The sequence below is a fragment of the Artibeus jamaicensis genome, unplaced genomic scaffold (assembly GCF_021234435.1).
Source record: "Artibeus jamaicensis isolate MK-2021 breed Jamaican fruit bat unplaced genomic scaffold, CSHL_Jam_final scaffold_474, whole genome shotgun sequence".
Classification (NCBI taxonomy): Eukaryota; Metazoa; Chordata; class Mammalia; order Chiroptera; family Phyllostomidae; genus Artibeus; species Artibeus jamaicensis.
In genome coordinates, this window is record NW_026522046.1 from 28,106,636 (window position 1) to 28,125,704 (window position 19,069).

Consider the following 19,069-nt stretch of genomic DNA (forward strand, 5'->3'; position numbering starts at 1 on the left):
TGCACGCCTTAATTTTTTGCCCAGAGTGGTGATAAATTTATACTACTCCAGCTGTAATCCCTCACCTGGGGTGGTGTTGATGCAGAGTGGAAGTATTCAGCCCATGAAAGGGTTTTGACAGTGCGAGCGCCTGAGCTGATGAGCCGTGGCGTTTCCATCAATACTCTCAGCATGCAGATAAATGCAACTGGGATTCATCAGTGAGCAAGACACAAACGCAGGAACTAACTTTCTGTGCTTTATTCTGTTCATTTGCTTCTTCTTAACATTTGGTAAGAAAACAGCAAACTGAATCAGTAAGAATGCTTTGTGGTGCAAACCACACAACCATACCAGTATTGTTGATGTCGATGTGGTTTCATATTGACGGAAACAATAAAGAGTATTTATTTTTCATCAGCAAGAGACCTGAGGTGGGGCAGTCCCAGGGGTGGTTAATCTGTGGCTCAGTGATATCACAGAGACCTAGGTTGTGCCGTCCTCAGTGTGGTGGCTTCCCTTTGTGGATTCTCTGTGTATTTTTAATTTTTTGAGGAACCACCACACTGTTTTCCCCAACAGCTATACCATGTCACATTCCACCAATGGTGCACAAACGTGCTGATTTCTCTACATCCTCACCACACTTGTTTTCTGTCCTTTTGATAGTAGTCATTCCTAATGGGTATGCGCTGGCCTGCCGTTGTGTTAGTTTTGATTACATTTCCCTAATATTAGTGATGTTAGCATCTTTCCATGTGCTTGTTGCCCATTTACATAATGTCTTTGGGAAAATGGCTACTCGAGTTCTATGTTCATTTTTGAAGCAGGTTGGCTTTTGTTTGTTTTTGTCATTAAGTTTTAGGAGGTTTCTGTGTAGTCTGGATATGAATCCCTTATCAGGTATGATTTCCAAATATTTTCTTTCATTCTGTGGGTTGTCTTTTTACTCTGTTGATAATGCCCTTGGATGCATACATTTAAAAAATTTTCATGAAGTTCCACTTGTCTATTTTTTCTTTTGTTACCTGTGCCTTTGGTATCACATCTAAGAAATCAATGCCAAATCCAATGTTGTGAAGCTTTTTGTATTATTTTTTCTTCCAAGAGTTTTATTGTTTTAGGTCTTACATTTAAGTCCTCAATTTATTTTGAGTTAATTTTTGTATGTAGTGTTAGGTGAGCATCCAGCTTCACTCATTTAAATGTTGATATCCATTTTTTTTCAGTACCATTTCTTTTCTAATTAAATTGTCTTGCCACATTATCAAATATCATTTGACCCTATATATGGTAGTTTCTTTCTGGGCTGTGTATTTTATTTCATTGCTGTATAGATTTGTCTTTATGCCAGTACCACACTATTTTGATTGCTGTAGCTTTGTAGTAAGTTTTGAAATCAGGAACTTTTTAGTCCTCCAGTTTTATTCCTCTTTTTTCAAGATTTTTTGACTGTTTAAGGTCCATTGAGAGTCAAATGAATTTTAGAATAGGGTTATCTATTTCTGCAAAAAATATTACAGAATTTTGATAGGGATCGCACTGAATTTGTAGACTGCTTTGACGTTTTAACACTACTGTTCCCAATTCATGAACATGGGATGTGTTTCCCATTTATTAGTGTCATCTGTAATCTCTTTAGCAATGTTTTGTCATTTACATTGTACAACTTTTACCTCCTTGGTTAATTAATTCTTCTGTATTTTATTCTTTCTAATGCTATTGTAAATAGAATTGTTTTTATAATTTACTTTTTTATTGCTTATGGAAATGCAACTGATTTGTATGTTGACTTTGTGTCTTGGTACTTTGCTAAATTCTTGTATTAAAAAGCTTTAACCCCTTTTTCTTTTGTGTACTCTTTGGGGTTTACTGCATAAAAGATTATATCATCTGCAAACAAAGATAATTTTATTTCTTGCTTTGTGATTTAGATACTTTTAAAATTTATTTTTCTTGTTTAATTTCTCTGGCTAGAATGTGCAGTACTACGTTGAATGGAAATAGTGAAAGCAGGCATCCTTGCCTTTTTCCTGATCTTAGAGGATAAGCTTTCATTCTTTCACTATTAAATATGATATTTGTTGTGGATTTTTCATATATGGCTTTATTATGTCAAAGTACTTTTTAATTCCTATTTTGTTGAGTGTTTTTTTTCATGAAGGGTGTTGAATTTTGTCAAATACTTTTCTGCATCAGTTGAGTTTTTTTTTCTCACTATATTGATCTGGTGTATTACATTGATTGATTCTTGTTTGTTGAAACATCTTTGTATCCCAGGAATAAATCCCACCTGCTTATGGTGTATAATCCTTTTACTGTGCTGCAGAATTGTGTTTCCTGGTATTTTGCTGAGTTTTTTTAAAAATCAATAATAGTAAGAGAAATGGCTCTGTAGTTTTCTCGTAGTGTCTTGTCTGGCTTTGGTATCAGAGTAATTCTTGCCTCACAGAATGAGTTAGGAAGTGTTACCTTGTCTTCAGTTTTTAGGAAAAATTAAGAATGTTGGTATTAATTTTTAAATGTTTGGTAGAATTCACCAGTGGAACCATCAAGTTCAGGGTTTTTCTTTGTTGAGAGATTTTTGATTACTGGTTCAGTCTCCATACCATTTATAGATCTATTTTTATTTTTTATTTTTTGTGATTATATATGATAGATTGTCCATAGTACTCTCATATTTTATTTTTGTAGAATTAGTAGTAATATTCCTATTTTCATTTCTGATTTTAATAATTTGAGTCTGCTCTATTTTTTCCTAGACCATCTAGCTTAAGGTTTGCCCATTTTGTTATCTTTTTGAAGAAACAACTTTTGGTTTTGTTGATTTTTTTCTATTGCTTTTCTATTCTCTCTTTTATTTATCTTTGCACTAACCCTTCTCATTTCCTCCCTTCTGCTAGTTTTGGGTTTAGTTTGCTTTTTTCCCCCTTGGTTCTTTAGGCTATAAAGTTTAGTTGTTGTCTGAGATCTTTTTTGTTTTGTAATGAAATCATCTATAGCTATAAATTTCCCCCTTCACAAAGCTGTCACTGTATTTTCATAAGTTTTGATATTTTGTGTTTTTATTGCTCTGTAAGTATTTTCTAACTTCCCCTGTGATTTCTGCTTTGATCTCTTGGTTGTTTAAGAGGGTGTTGTTTAAGTTCCATAATTTTGTGTTTATTTTTTTTGTCAGATTTCCTTTTATACTGATTTCTAACTTTATCCCATTGTGCTCAGAAAAGATGCTTTGTATGATATCTATTTTTTTTTTTAATCTAAAGACTGAAATTGTGGCCTACGGTGTGGTCTGTGGTGGAAAATGTCCCATGTGCACTTCAGTAGAATTTGTGTATTGTTACTGTTGTACAGATGTTGTATGTGTGTCTGTGAGATCTAGGTGGCTTATTGTGCGTTTAAGTCCCCTATTTCTTTACTTACCTTCTGTCTGGTGGTTCTATCCATTATTGTGAGTAAGGTATTGAGAACAATTTCTTTTTTTCAATTTTGTCATTTTTGCTTCGTATATTTTGATGGTCTGTCATTAAATGCATAAATGTTTATAATTGTTATATCTTTTTGCTGTGTTAAAACTTTTATGAATACATAATGTCCTTTTTTAGTTCTTATAACCTTTTGTCATTACTATAGCCACCACTGCTCTCTTTTGGTTCCTATTTACAAAGGAAGTCTTTCCTCCCCATCTTTTCCTTTCTAGTCTGTCTGTCTCTGGATGTCAAGGGCGTCTTTTATACACAACATGTAATTGGGTCATGTGTTTCTACCCATGCTGGTCTCTGTTTTTTGATTGAAGAGCTTGGTCCATTTCTATTTAAAGTAATTACTCTGATAAGGAGAAACTTCTGTCGTTGTGCTATTTCTTTTCTGTGTGCCTTACAGCTTTTTTGTCCCTCAACCTCTGCATTCTTATCTTCAGTTGCTTTTGTCTTCAGTGGATTTTTTGCAGTTAAATTTTTAAATTATTTCTCATTTTCTTTTGCACATGTCCTGTGGTTATCATGGGAATTACAGTTAACATCCTAAATTTATAGTACTCTAATTTGAATTTATACCAGCTTAGGCAGTAATGTTTCGAGCCTGATTTGTTTGTTTATGTTTACTAGCAGGAGAAAATTTTCATATTTGAATTAACCTGTTGATAACTGAGTGATTTTATATTCTGAAAATATACAACCTGGAAAGAAAGTGTACTCCAGAACTGCACAGAAGAATAGTTTAAAAATAGAGAAGTAGCTGATACTCATGTGATGAGAGAAAAAGAAAGAGGAAATTAATGAATGATAACAAGGAAGCTGATGTCAAAAATAGGGAATATAGCCCTGGCTGGTATAGCCTAGTGGATTGAACATGAACTGCAAACCAAAGGGTCGCCAGTTTGATTCTCAGTCAGGGCACATGCCTGGGTTGTCATCCAGGTCCCCAGTATGGGGTGCATGAGAGGCAATCACACATTGATATTTCTCTCCTTCTCTCTTCTCTTCCCCTCTCTCTAAAAATGAATAAATAAAATCTTTAAAAAATAGGGAATGTAATTTGAGTTGGAGAAAGATTCTCATACAGATTTGTCATAATCTGATAAGTTTTTAAGTATCTTAATAATAGCATGACATTCTTAATTGGGCATACATTTAATTACATTAACTGGGGAACAGATTTGGAATGTTCGTGATTATTACATTTCAGTTAGGCCTGAAATCTTCATCTGTGAACAAATAATAAGAACAATGAATCTTAAATGGCCATATGAAAAAAATTCATCCAGTGTAAAGTGTACCAAGCTATTTCAGCAGTATGAGCATGTTGAATTGGAGGTAGATGCAGTACTCATATCTATTAATATTAGAAGCAATACGGTGTTACGGTTAAAGACTCAGACTGGTCCTGGGTTCTAGCCCCAAACTCTGCCGTGTGCAACTTGGGTTAGTTACATAACCTCTTTTGCCTCCGAGTCTTCATCTATAACATGGCAGTGATGTTAAGGATAGTGCTGACCGTGTAGGCATGTGAAGATCAATTGAGCTGGTGTGCACAAAGCGCCCAGAATACCATCAAGCACCTTATTAATAAGAGCTATGTTGTTAATTGCTTGAGAGAGGTAAGGATAGGAAAATCTTTTGTTCTCTTATTTGATAAATTCCAGTTTGAAATCTCAGCAGCCCAGCATGTAAAATGATGGCATGAGCACCTAGTCTCAGCATTTTTCTTCATCACATCATTCTCCTCCATTATTCCCCCATCTCACCAGGAGGGAAAGTACCTCTAGAAGACTGTAGGCAGTCCCTGATGGATGCTGGAAACTTGCACCTTTCCTGTAAAGGAGGGGCCCTGAAAACTAATGCCTGCAGGGCAAACTTGGCATACCATCTATTTTTATTTGGGCTCCTGAGCTAAGAATGGGTTTTCAGTGGTTGAAAAAAATCATACAAAGAACATGGTGTGACATAACATTATATGAAATCCAAATATCAGTGTCCATAAATAAAGTTTTATTGAAAGATAACCATGCCAGTTCATTTATATGTATTGTCTATGGCTGCTTTTATTAAAAAATGGATAGCTGCTGTTGAGACCACAAGGCCTTCTGAGCCTAAAATATTTATTATGGCCTTTTACCCTAGAAGTTTCCCCACCCCTATGCTAAATATTTTTCAGTGATTTATATTCTCCTATAATGTCTTGGTAGATAATTTTAGGCCATATTTTGCATTCATTTTTAAATTTCTATGTTTTTCTTTGCAGCATAACTATTTCTATTCTTAAATTTCTATGTATATAGCTAAAAATGATGAATTCAGGGCTTCCCTGTCACTCATGTCTTTTTAAAAAATATTTTATTTATTTATTTTTAGAGAGAGGAGAAGGGAAGGAGAAAGAATGGGAGAGAAACATCAGTGTGTGGTTGCCTCTCATATGTCCATTACTGGGGACCTGGCTTGCAACCCAGGCATGTGCCCTGACTGGGAATCAAACAGGCGACCCTTTGCTTCACAGGCCTGTGCTCAATCCACTGAGCTACACCAGCCAGGGCTCATGTCTTAATTATGAAGAACAACTTGAGATATCTGAATACTTTCACCTGTACTTATATCTTATACCATTTGTACTGTTACTGGAGAGAATGTTTTTCCTTTCATAGAATCTTAGAGTTGAAAGGGACTTCAAGGTCATCTAGTTGAGCTCACTGACATTATAGATGAAGAAATGGAAGCCCCAAGAAGTGACACGAGTGACTCATGGTCAAAGGGCCTGGTCAGCATAATATCAGAACTCGTGTGTTTCTTGGTCTGATTCTCTCTCTGTTTCTGTCTTACTGGTTCTGTGTTCCCTAAACCAACACTCAAGGCCAACTCGTGTGCTAACACCGAAGGCCTTGCAGACACGGGCCTGCCCTCAAAGGTCGTGTCTGCAGAATATTCATAATTAGGGTCTGCTCGTCCCTGCCTCTTCTCTGGAGAATCTTTGACAGGCTTTGGTAAAGATCTGTAGAATAAAAGGATGAGAACATTGCTGTCATTGGTCATATTTCATCATGTCTTTAAACTCTGGCTCAATATTTTTGGGGGGGCACAGAGCATTAGCCACAGTCAAAAGAAATGGAGCTCATGGAATGCGCACAGCGTGCCCAGAAAAGATATTAAAAAAGTGAGATTTTGTTGCTTATTAGTAATTGGCCCAAATGTTTTATTCCTTGCATTCTTCTATTATTTTCCCCATAATCCTGGGTCCCCCCTTTACCTTCCAGGTGTCATGTATAATGAGGTCTTGCCTGAACTCCGTGAGGAAAAATTGAACTTGAAAGAAATGGGTGGGTTATTTTTTAATGTTACACAGGGAACAAATGTGAAACAAGGTATTCACAATTTGAAAATCACCTCTGTTTAACTTTAGAGGACATAAGACTAACTTTCTTGTTTTTACCTTCTAAGGTACAATTTCCTACAGTCATAAATTGAATCACTTGAGAAATGTAAAGGTGCTGTTGCCACTGGGAGATCAGTTAATATTTTGACTTAAAATGAAAGTCTTCCAGTTTGACGCTACCTGCTCGATAGGCAAACACTGACCCTTTCCTGACCCGCTCCCATTCCTCCATTTCTCGGTTGTAAGCCTATGCCTTTTGCTTTCTTTGATTCTCTGCTTTCTTTTCATCACCCTCATTTCTTTCTCTTCATCACCCTTCAGATCTTGAAGCTCAGTTTGGTTTTGTAGGCGCACACAACTCCTGTTTTTGTAATTTATTTCCCAGCAACGACAAATCATCCATTGTTAAACATGCTTTGCTTAAACTTGGAATTTTCAACTCATTCATTGTTAACATTTATTCTGCTTCTCTGCTATGTAAAATAATGCATTGCTTATCCTCCTGAGGGTCTTTTAAAAATCTCAGTTCACATGATGTAAATTCTTTGTATACAAACTCAGCTTCATCGTTGCACGTCACCTACTGTCATACCTGAGCCTTGAGGGCAACTTCTAGCATATCAGGCCTGTAGTTCACATCACTGTCCTTGATCTAGAAGTGTCAGGCTATTAGGTGAGAACTTTCAAAGGCCTTCTGTGAAAGACATGTGAGTACTGGGCTAAGTTGCATGAGACCTGGGTTCCTTACTAATCTCACCAAACTTCTCCCTCTTCTTCAGTTTCTACCCTCTTGTGAACAGTCAAGAGATTGAACTTGATAGTCTAAATTTCCAGATGTTGGAGTGGAACTGAGGAGAGGGTATTGAAAAGGTCATGTAGCATGGGGGGTTGTGAGGGTGAAAATGATATGGGGTGATAGGTCATAGAGGAGAAGGCAGGCCTAAATTTTGAATGCCTGGGGTCTCATCACATCAGAGAGATGCTTTAACAGTTTGGATAATGATGCTGGAGCGAAGAACCTCTTAAAAAACATGGTCTGACTCCTTTCACAGTGAAGCCAGTCCCCACCCCCCACCCAGTTTCTTCTGCTGTCTCTGTTGCTGCTCACTAAGAGCCCGTGGATTGCAAGGCCGCCTCAAAAGGAATTTCTTCTCAAGTCCATTGTTGATGATGCATTTTCTTGTGAGTATTCTGGGAAAGAGTAGTCTTTATTTTGTGAAAATACAAGCGTTTTTCTTGACATTTCTGCACGTGGGTGAAACAGACCTTTGAGGAAGCTGATAAGAATGGAGACGGCTTATTGAATATTGAAGAGATACACCAACTGATGCATAAACTAAATGTCAACCTTCCCCGAAGAAAAGTCAGACAAATGTTTCAGGTATGTTTTCACAATCAGGTTGGCCTTAGGCAAAGTGCACATTAATGGCTGTTGGGATATGTACTTGCAAATTTCAAAAGGCTATTTTGTTTTGTTGGAAGTTAATATTATCTACTATGTATTGCTTTATTTTTTTAATGAAGAGAGGTATTTTGTTTCAATGAGAAAAAAAACTTTCTAAACTTACGCATCATAATTTCTCACTTAAAGATATTTATATGCATTTTGACTTTCAAATCAATGTTTAAAATCACATAACAGCTGACTATACTTTGCAAAATCCACACATTTCAAAATGTCATTGATTCCTTGTCAGTTTTTGTTCAGTTACAACTGTGTATAGTTAGAATGAAGAAGATCATATAAATGGGTTTGTTGTCCATAATATATTTCCAACAGCTTTATGGTTTTATGATGAATCCAGACAATTAGAAGGAACATACGTGATGAGAGAGTCATGCTCAATAATTGCTAGAAACAAATAAGCCGAACTACAAATCAGTGAAGAAGGAATTTTCAAACTTCTGTGAGGAAATGCAGGGAGGTACCAATGACACTGAAGGCTGCCTGCCATTGAATTAACAGAGATTCTGTTATAGGTGGAAATTGATGGGATTGAAGAGCAGTTCAGAAGGTGATGAGAGACTGGTATTTTCATCATGTGTTAAATATATCTTCTCTCTTTTGCTTTTTATTAGTCTTCTCCAAGAGTTTGTCTTTTTTATTAGTTTCTTCAAAAGATCAGGTTTTTAAAAAAAAGATTTCTTTCTTTCTTTATTTTTAGAGAGAGGGCAGGGGAGGGAGAAAGAGAGGGAGAGAAATATGAATGTGTGGTTGCCTCTTGCCCACCCCCTACTGGGGATCTGCCCGCAACCCTGGCATGTGCCCTGATTGGGAATTGAACTGGTGGTGCTTTGGTTTGCAGGCCAGCACTCAACCCACTGAGCCACACCACTCAGGGCCAGTTTTGATTTAATTATTCACCTTTGGTATGTTATATCTATTCGTTTTCCATTTCATTGCTCTCTGCTTTTTAAAAATAATTTCTTCTTGTATTTTTCTTTAGCTTATGTAATTTTTTTCTAGAATAGTAGATTCAACATTATTCTGTTTTTAATCCACCTTGTTTTCAAATAAATTGAACACTTCAAGTTTCCTCTAATTACTGCTTTAAGTTCATCACACAGGTTTTAATATGTGGTGAATGTGTTCACTTCTGTGTGTTTCATTTCCTATTTAGAAATGTATGATGTTGGGGTAGGGTGGGGAGAAAATACAGACAACTGTAATTGAACAACAATAAAATAATTGAAATAAAAAATGTATAATGTATACTGTTACAGTATTTTTCAGCTTTCTTTGTTCATTTATGAATTTACTGCGATGAGATAAATTAGTGCTTATAAGCTTGATTCTTTGTGGCCTCATATATAGACAGTTTAACATTGATCCATATGTGCTTATGTGCTTTACCACTTGTGAAATGTATACTCTCCTCTTCGCAGTAAATGCTACCTGCCAGTACTGAATCAGTACTGAATTTATTATTTCAAACTCTCACGCTGCCTTGTTTTTGATATGCCTCTTTCAGGAAGCTGATACAGATGAGAATCAGGGAACTTTGACATTTGAAGAGTTCTGCGTTTTTTACAAAATGATGTCATTGAGACGAGACCTTTATTTGTTGCTCTTGAACTACAGTGACAAGAAAGATCACCTAACGGTGGAAGAACTGGCTCAGTTTTTGAAGGTGGAACAAAAGGTATTATTAGATTATGAAGTTGAATGTTTACTTAAAAGTACTTGTGAAAGATTACCTGGGTTTCTCTTGGGATTGGATGTAGATATAGTTTAAATTCAGGGTAGAGGTGGAAACCACAATTTCAAAAATATCTACACTATATATAGTTTAAAATGTGTTTATAGCAGTTTTTTTAAAAGAGGGAGTGACAGATAGGTACATAATTTTTAGCTTAAAAATGTTGAGTATGGGTATGCATATTTTCCATGAAGTAAAGAATGGTAACTTGTATGTTTCATCTGGGTCAGATTTTCATTTCACCGAAGCTCTGTGAAAATTGTGTTTATGCCTTTGACAGGTCTAAGTGCTGTTTGATTAGGACTTTCATCCTTAAAATATGCATGTACTTAGGAAAATTATCACTCTCTTATGTCCTTGAAGAAGTGCCAGTTAAACAAGAAGCCACATGGCCGAGGCCTCCCTTGCGCTCGCAGGCAATGATCGTGGACATGCACCGGTCTGCGGCTCCACCGGACTAGGGCTGTCTGAAGTTTCCTTTCCTGTTTCTCGCCTGGTGTTTGCTAACACACAACCCAGCTCTCTTCTAGATTCCTATCCATCCCTTGGCGCTGGGGATGCGTATGTTTTCTGTTCAATCCTTTTGAGATTTTTGGTTCAGAAGAGATCATTTGATTGAATTCTGCTATCCTTCTGGACAACTTTCTTATCAAGCCTCTACTCTTTTCTTTTTACTTTTTTTCCCCTTAAGGATTAAGGAGAGAGGAAGAGCAGCTAGACATTTTTATTTGTTTTTCACTCAATAGTTCTTAATTTTATTTCAAACAGTATACAGTATTTTCTGCAAGTTATAATTATCGGCATTACTTCAAGCATTTCCATCTCCCACCTTTTCATTTTGGGTTAATCCACTCAGTTCCTTCAGAAGAAATAAAACACATACTTTATTACTTACCTAACACTGTCACAGCCTTTGTGAAATCAGTTCATGCTGGTCAGACAGAAAACTCAGCATGAATGGTTTGTCTGAAGTAGGTGTTTTTGCCTAAGGGTTGCTTTAATAGGGTTCACGGGTTGTCAGAGTATTTCCTGGTTATATTTTGGAATAGGATTAGACAGAAATATTGAAGTACTCTTACAGTTTGAGAAACCTCCTAGCTATTAATTAAGAGCAAAGACTATCTCCAAGGATAAGACAAAAGCAGATTTCCATTCACCCAGTGCTTTCAGGTGAGATATGCGTGGGGATGGTTCATTGCAGGGGATGGCCCCTCCTTACTGGAACTTCGTTTATCTGACACAAACCTGTGCATTAGGCCTTTGTGGTGGTTCTATCCATTGCCCCCTTTTCCACTTTGTTCTGAGAGAGGGTAAATTTTTCTCTTTTAAATCACTGCTCTAGTTTGGGGTAATTTGTTATAGCAGCTCTAGGAACCTAACACACCAATCCAAGGAAAAAAAGCCCTACAGACATTCACTTCAAAAGTCTCCTCGCAAAATAGTCTGGCCAGAGAGTTCCACAGGGAAGCCCACTAGTCAATAAGTTCCGTTCATAAAGAGAGAGCTTCCAACCAATTTTGTATTGCCGTGGTTATTTTTTTAAGTTGTGTCTACTTTCTTTCTTTATTTTTCTGTATTTATCTTTAGAGGGGGGAGGGAAGGAGAAAGGGAGAAAATATCAATGTGTGGTTGCCTCTCGTGAGTCCCCTGCTGGGAACTGGCTTGCAACCCAGGCATGTGCCCTGACTGGGAATCAAACTGTGATCCTCTAGTTCGCAGGCCCGCGCTCAGTCCACTGAGCTACACCAGCCAGGGCGCCATGGTTTTAAATATGTTTTTAAATAGTCAATTTTAAAAATGGGTTTTAAATAGCCTAGGCTTACCATATATGTTTGAGGAAATTCTCTACTATAAAGCATAGAGACTAAGGCAAGCAAACGGGATCACGACACTTGGAGGAAATAGAGGCAAAGCAGCAGAAGAATTTTTAAGTAGACATTAATACATCAGAGTGATAAAATTGTAGCCCCCAAACAAGAGCAAGGTGTTATGAGAAAAGACACAGAGGAAGAAAAGAGCAGGAAAGTAAACGTAATAAACAGCTTAGAACATACAGTTGAGGAAATTGTCTAGAAAGTAGAACAAACAACGAAGAAAAGGAAAATAGTGAGAAAAGATCAAGAAATTAGATTGATCCAGAAGTTCCCTGAATAATAAGTTATAGAAAAAGATAGGAAATAGAAGGGCGGAAATTATGAAATAAACAGTACCTCCAAAAAATGATTAACAGCAACAGATAGGACTCTCTAGACAGGCAGGGCTCACTGAGTGCCAAGCACAGTGAATGTGAAAAACAAGACACAGAGACAAATCATAGCAAAATTCTGCAATGCCAAAGACTGTGATGGGGTCATTAAACATCAACCAGATGGTGAAATCAGAAAACAGTTCTATGAGAAAAGAAACAAGGATATTATATAGCAGATTCAGCGCTCAATGTTTGCATAGACAAAACAGTTTACAACAGTGAGCAGAAAGTTAATGAAAATTATGATAAAATCTTACTGGCAGAATGGATAGAGGGAGAAAGAAAGTTTTGCTGGCCCCAAAGAGCTAAGTCTTATCTGACATCTTTATCTAACACATAAAGGGGGGATAGGTAATGTTTAAGGTATATAGAATAGAAAAGAGCATTATTTACATAATTATTAAGAATGTATTAGGAATATAAAGATGCATTCCAGAAGAAATCGCTAGAAATTATGGCATTTGTACATTTGGAATGTGGTTCTGGGCATGGGGAAGGTGGTTCTGCTTAGTCTAAGAATCTTGGTTTTGGCTTAAACTTATAGATATGTTAGTTTGATAAAAACATTGAAAAGAGCTTAGCAGTATTAAAATTCTGTGCAAATTTTGATTTTTGTGTTTGGTGTGTAAGAAATACAATTATTTACTACCTCTAACTTTGTTTTGAAATTTGCATTCACTGAAAAAGCTTTGCCAGAAAACTTGCAAAGAAGTCTGGAGATAAAAAGTTAGTGTCGCAATACAGGTATTTTATAGATTCATGACTTTGGTTTCTACATCTAGTCCATGGGAAGTAGATTGATCCTGAGTATGTAACATGAGGACTAGTTAGTTACTATTTTCTCTTTAGATGAAATTATAGAACTACCGTAAACAAGGAAAAGAGAATGGAGTTCAATGTGGAATAATCAAAGAAGTAGAATCATAGTAACTGATTTGAAAGTTGCAAAACATTGCAAAAGTTAAAAGAAATTAAAATTGAGGAATTTTAGCTATATTGAAAAAAGTCAGTTTCAGAGTAAGCATTTCAATTTTTCAATAGAAATAAAAACTCCCAGAGAATAGATGCAAGATAAAAGGCTCGAATTTGAAATCAGAAGTTTGAAATTGGAGCCCTGGTTTTACCTCTTTCTATTTTGTGACTGATGGAGACAGCCTTTCTCAGCGTGTTTTCCCACCTGTGTAACAGGGATAGAAACACTAACTTGACAAGACTGTGTTAGGAACTATTTAAGATGATGGGTGTAAAAGTGCTTTATAAACTGCATAATACTGACTGCATTATATAAATGTAAGTAATCACTATTAAAATAAACAAAATTTTCCTTAAGTTCTTTTAGGGACAACTGCCTTGTATAGTAAGAACTATCATCCATGTTGGGGACAGGAGCGGCTCAGATATTGACAGCAAACAAAACTTTAACATGAACTCCATGGGAAGTAGGGAGGAAGTGTTTCTACTTCACCTTATCAGCTCTTTCAAAGGGGATGCAAAATATGGGGAACATGGGCAAGAAGGAGCATTAATCTGTACTGAACCTTCATTCATACAGTAAAACCCCAACATACCCTATTTGCTGTGTATACTGCATACCCATGTTTTATGCACCCTATACATGGGATTATTATACCCAGTATCATACCCATGTATAATGCGCACCCTTATTTTTCCCCTAAAAAATTTGGGCAAAAAATGCACATTATACACGACAAGATACAGTAACTTTTAAAGTGAGGTCTAAAAATTTCATTGTGTAAAATGCAGAATTTTAGTATTGGGAGATTAATTAAATGAGAACAGGGATGGGGGAAGGACAGGAGTTTATTGACTCTTATATTTCAATTCTCATTATTGTGAGGTTTTACTGTATTTTGCTAAATACTTGAATTTGGGGTAGGAAGTGGATTCTATCCCATTAATTCTTTTATGGTACCCAGACAATTGTGAGCTTCCTAGAATCCCTACTAATACTTTTGCTAATTTTATACTTTTCAAATATGATGCTTTTTGTTAGCACATTCTGCTTTGTGTCTTGAACTAGTAATATGTTTTTGCTTATCTGCAATTAGCTCCATCCCAGGATGACTGTTACTCGTTTATTTTTATTTTTTTTATTTTTGTAGCTCTTATGTGCTACTGGTAGACCAACTATCTGAGTCTAGTTCAAGGCCCTTACGTCTCTGAAAAAATGGCCTCATAAACCGAATAATGGCAGTGTAGCTCAGTGTTTTTAGCTTGTGAGAGATTATTTATCTTTTGGACCACATGTGGTAAATCTATTTAGCTTATAGCAAACCGCGCGTGAGCTGCTCAGAGCCTGACTGGGCCAGTAGAGTTCCTTGCAGACCGCATACTTTCATTTATCTGTGGTATTTCAGGTGGCATCTGGTTATGTTGGCACCTGAATAAAGTATGAAATATAAATTTTACACAAAGGATGGATTAGCCGTTATGCAGCTGGTTGGGAATGGGGTGAGATCGGGGAGCATTCTGTGCTCCTAGGAACAGGCCCAAAAAAAAGAAAAAAGAAAAAGAAAAAAAGCTGCACGCTGGAGCCTTTTTCCCCCTGAAAAAAAGTTTAACTGCTATTAAAAAGGCTGTTTGGGAAAATTAGATTTTACTAAATTATAGGTATTGAGCCTAAGATAATATAATTTTTGAGAAGTGTCACCGAAATATGAAATACGTACAAGATTAACTTCCTCTGTCACTATTCATTAGTATTCTAAATGTCACTGTTAAGCTCAATGGATTTGGATCCTTTATGTTGCTTCTTAATTAAAGAAATTGTTCCTGAAGAGTTTACTTTTCCTCATGACACTAAGTATGTAATGTTCATTAAGGAACCTTGAGGCTGACTTCCTGCCTTTGGTGTATCACATTGTTCTTAGAAATAGTAATTCATTTAATTCTCGCAACTACCATATAAGTAAGGCAGCCACAGAGAGAGTAAGCGGCTCATTTAAGATCACACTGTCCCTAATGTGAACTAGCTGATTTGGATACAAGCCATCCTGCTCCAGAAAACTCTCCATTACGCTAGCTGTCTGATCTTGAACTTGCTTTTCGTTTACATTTTTTTCTTGCTAACATTTACATTCTTGAATCGGAGTGACAGACCACTCTCATGATTCATTAGAAGGATCTGTTAGATACACACATGCATCCATTTAGATTTATCTACAACATACTGTTTTGGAGAAGAATCATTTTTTTCAACATATTTATCACTAGCAAACTTGAGTATTTGTGTAGAAAACACTTTTGCAAATAGCTACTAGCTTATGATGAGTGGCTTTTTGGCAATGGATTTGCATTGATTATTAATTCTATTTAATTAATTTTATTGCTCCACAGAGAACATTTTTCTCATAGTCGAAGGGCTGTTTTCACTGATTAAAATCTGAAGGATGTAAGGAAGATTGAGATCCTGATGTTTTTCAAAGGCACTGGCAACCGCAAACGCTGTTCATTTAACCACTTGGCACTACATCAATGCTAAAACAATTTCATATGATTTTCTCACGTAGCAAAACATATCTCATGAAATTTCAGGCACTGAAATTTCTACTTCTGTTCTGCTTTGTTCAGATGAATAATGTGACCACAGACTATTGTCTTGACATCATAAGGAAATTTGAAGTTTCAGAAGAAAATAAGGCGAAAAGTGTTCTTGGCATAGAAGGTAAAATAACCAATATTCTTTCTTTCTCATTCCTCAATTCAGTTCCCTAAGTTAAAGTCTATCAAAATTTTTAGGAAGAGAAATCGGCGGTATCCCTGTGATTACCGACGGTTCCAATACCTCGTTTCCTCCAGAGCAGATGCAGTGATGCTGCCACGTCCGTTGCTCTTGCAGTGACGATCCCCGTTTTCGACTCCCGGCAGTTCAGCTTGAGGCCACTATGTATGAAAAATACTAAGAAATATTTGGACTTTTTTCAAATAGCTAATTTTTGGAAAGAGCCTCAACCTGGTAATTTTATGAAGGGAAATGTGACCCTAAAATAAGTAATCTATGAAACTGGGGACTTGAAAAAGTAAACGTGTTTCTTAAAAAATGTTGGCAATGAACTAGTTTTACCTCACTGGTAGCAGTGGAGACATTGGTTAGAGCCACACGTCTTGTTAATGCAACTGCCCCGTTTTGTAATCAGGGAAGGTGAGGCTCAAAGAAATTAGTTTGCCCACAGGTATATACTCAGAGTCTAGATCATAGGATTTTATATATAAATAATATGATATGAATATAGCTACATGTATGTTTAAATTACACGTATTTAAAATATATAGAGAAGGAAATTGTAGGCTTCTACTTAAAAGGAGGTATTCTTAGTGCAATACCACTAGGCCCACCACTGCCTCAGCGGCAAAGCCGTAGTTCATCTCACCATTTGTGACCTTTGGACTCCTTTCCCTTGCTCCCAGGCTCAGTGTTTACTCCCTGGGGGAGAGGGTAATTAAAAACAGAAAGGAATGATTTAAAATGTATATGATAAAAAAACATTTTAAAACCGGCCAGAAAAAAAAATAAACAAATTCGGACCATGCTAAGATGTGAATCTTTTCCTTGGTGCGGACCTCAAAGATGGAATTTGACATGATTTCTAAGTTTTGGCCGTAAAGAAGGGCGTGAAGAAATTCTCCAGTGTCTCAGAGGACATTTACAGATATAGCTTTACCACAGGACGCTTGGAGACTTGAAGCAGTTTACCCAAGAACCATTTCATTTAGGTACCTGTGAGTCATTCATGTATTTATTTATAGGTTGTTTATATTTATATGAATGCCTTTCTGCCTAGGCAATATGTTTTGAAAGACTATAGAAAAACTGGTAGGTTCTTCTACATAACTGATAAGCACTACTTCCTAGCTGTTAAATGTGCTGGCAACCAGCAGCATCTTTCCAAAGCCAACTCCAGAGTCAAACCATCACACCCTGGATTTTGTCTGTGCCTAACTTTTGGTCTGCTCCTCCAACCATGGCACTGTTTTTCAAATCAACTTAATAACCTGTGAGATCATTGATGGATTATTGTACCACTTAGTGTGAATGATGCTTTAATGTTACCTCAGCTACCAGTTAGGTCACATTGCATGGTCCTAGCTTGACTCAGTAGTTACTGAATGGCTTTGCAGGGAACCCTCCCCTACTCAACCAAAATTATTAAAAAGTTCTGTTTTCTGTAGGTTGTGTTTAAACTGTTAATTCCCCAAAGTCATATTTAAGCTCTTGACACTACTTGACCTGTGGCAAATCGTCTCATTGCACATCCCCCCACCTCCCACACCCTGCTCCCTGCCAAGGCTGTCCTTAGGGTAACTAAGATAATCCCTGGCAGCATACCTTGATCTCTGTTTGCCTTGTTACAATCGATTAAGTACATAGGCTTTGAAGCTCTAGTACTTCACTCTTTCTTCCAAAGGCTTCACGAACTTCATGCGAAGTCCTGCTGGCGACGTCTTTAACCCACTGCACAACGAAGTGTACCAGGACATGGACCAGCCCCTGTGCAACTACTACATCGCCTCCTCCCACAACACGTACCTGACCGGGGACCAGCTCCTCTCTCAGTCCAAGGTGGACATGTATGCTCGGGTGCTGCAGGACGGCTGTCGCTGCGTGGAAGGTATGTCCTCTGTCTGAGCTCCGGTTAGTGTCAGTGAACACGTCCTGTAGTGGATCACTCAAGTCTACTTTAAAGATTTTAATTATTTTTAGAGGGAGGGGAAGGGAGGGAACAATATCCAAGTGTGGCTGCCTCTCACGCGGCCCCCACTGGGGACCTGGCCCACAACTTATGTATGTACCCTGACCGGGAAATGAACCCGTGACACTTCAGTTCGCAGCCCGCACTCAGTCCACTGAGCTACACCAGCCAGGGCCTCAAGTTTAGTTTAAATAACGGTGACCTCAAAAGTGCATTCTCATGAATGAAAATGATTTTCTCACTCATTATAAAGTCATTCTTAACTCATAATCCTCTCTGGTTTCACCCTACTGGTTGCTAAAAAATTGTACTAACAATAAAATTTTTTCTAGAAAGATATTTTTGATTAAATAGTGGCAAAAATAGATCAGGATAACTGCTTGTTTTCACGATATTCCATGCTCCGTCACTCAGCCAATATTTAGTCGATTTCGAGTGGGTTCCTGGGGGTGAGGACACAAATGTAAGACATGGCTTCTGTCTCCAAGGAGTTCACAGTCTAGGAAAAGGGTAGAAGGTAAAAGCAATAGTACCGTGTGAAAATCCCACTAGTTGAATGTGATATGTCATAGAGAAGTGGTATGGAAAGTAAGGTGTGAGGTCAAGTGCAATGGCAAACCAGGCCAGCTGGGAAGGTAGACTTGGATTAGTCATAAAGGATTTTGAGTGCTGCAGTGAGGAATTGCAACTTCAGCTTTTGGTATCTCGGGTCCAACAAAGGGTCTTAATACCTATGGGAATATAATTAGACTTGAAGTTTAGAAAGGCTGCTTGGGCAACAGTGTAAGAGGATAATTTTTTTAGGAAGTGTGTTTGTGGAAGGGGAGGGAGGTGAAGTTTGAGTGAGGAGAATGATGGGAAGGCTGTTGCAAAGATTTAAAGGAAGGGTGGTAAAAGCCTGGACCAAGCGAGATACAGATATTAAAGAAGCAAACCTACCAGGACCTGGTGAGAGAAGTAAAGGACGTGGGGAATGCAGGGCAGAACTGGACTGAGTGAATGGCAGTCCCACACCCTATGGGGAATCCAATGGTGAGAGCATTACTCAGTTCAGTTTTCCATTTGTT

At 37.3% G+C, this 19,069-nt stretch overlaps 1 protein-coding gene across 1 annotated transcript in view; it reads left to right on the forward strand.

Moving 5' to 3' along the window:
• Positions 1-19,069, forward strand: part of PLCH1 (phospholipase C eta 1) — a 188,051-nt gene that overhangs the window by 118,182 nt on the left and 50,800 nt on the right. Inside the window, exons 5-8 of the mRNA XM_053658053.1 lie at positions 8,095-8,224; positions 9,816-9,986; positions 15,883-15,976; positions 17,718-17,921. Coding sequence (XP_053514028.1) covers positions 8,095-8,224; positions 9,816-9,986; positions 15,883-15,976; positions 17,718-17,921 — 599 coding nt within the window. The remainder of the gene's footprint in view (positions 1-8,094; positions 8,225-9,815; positions 9,987-15,882; positions 15,977-17,717; positions 17,922-19,069) is intronic.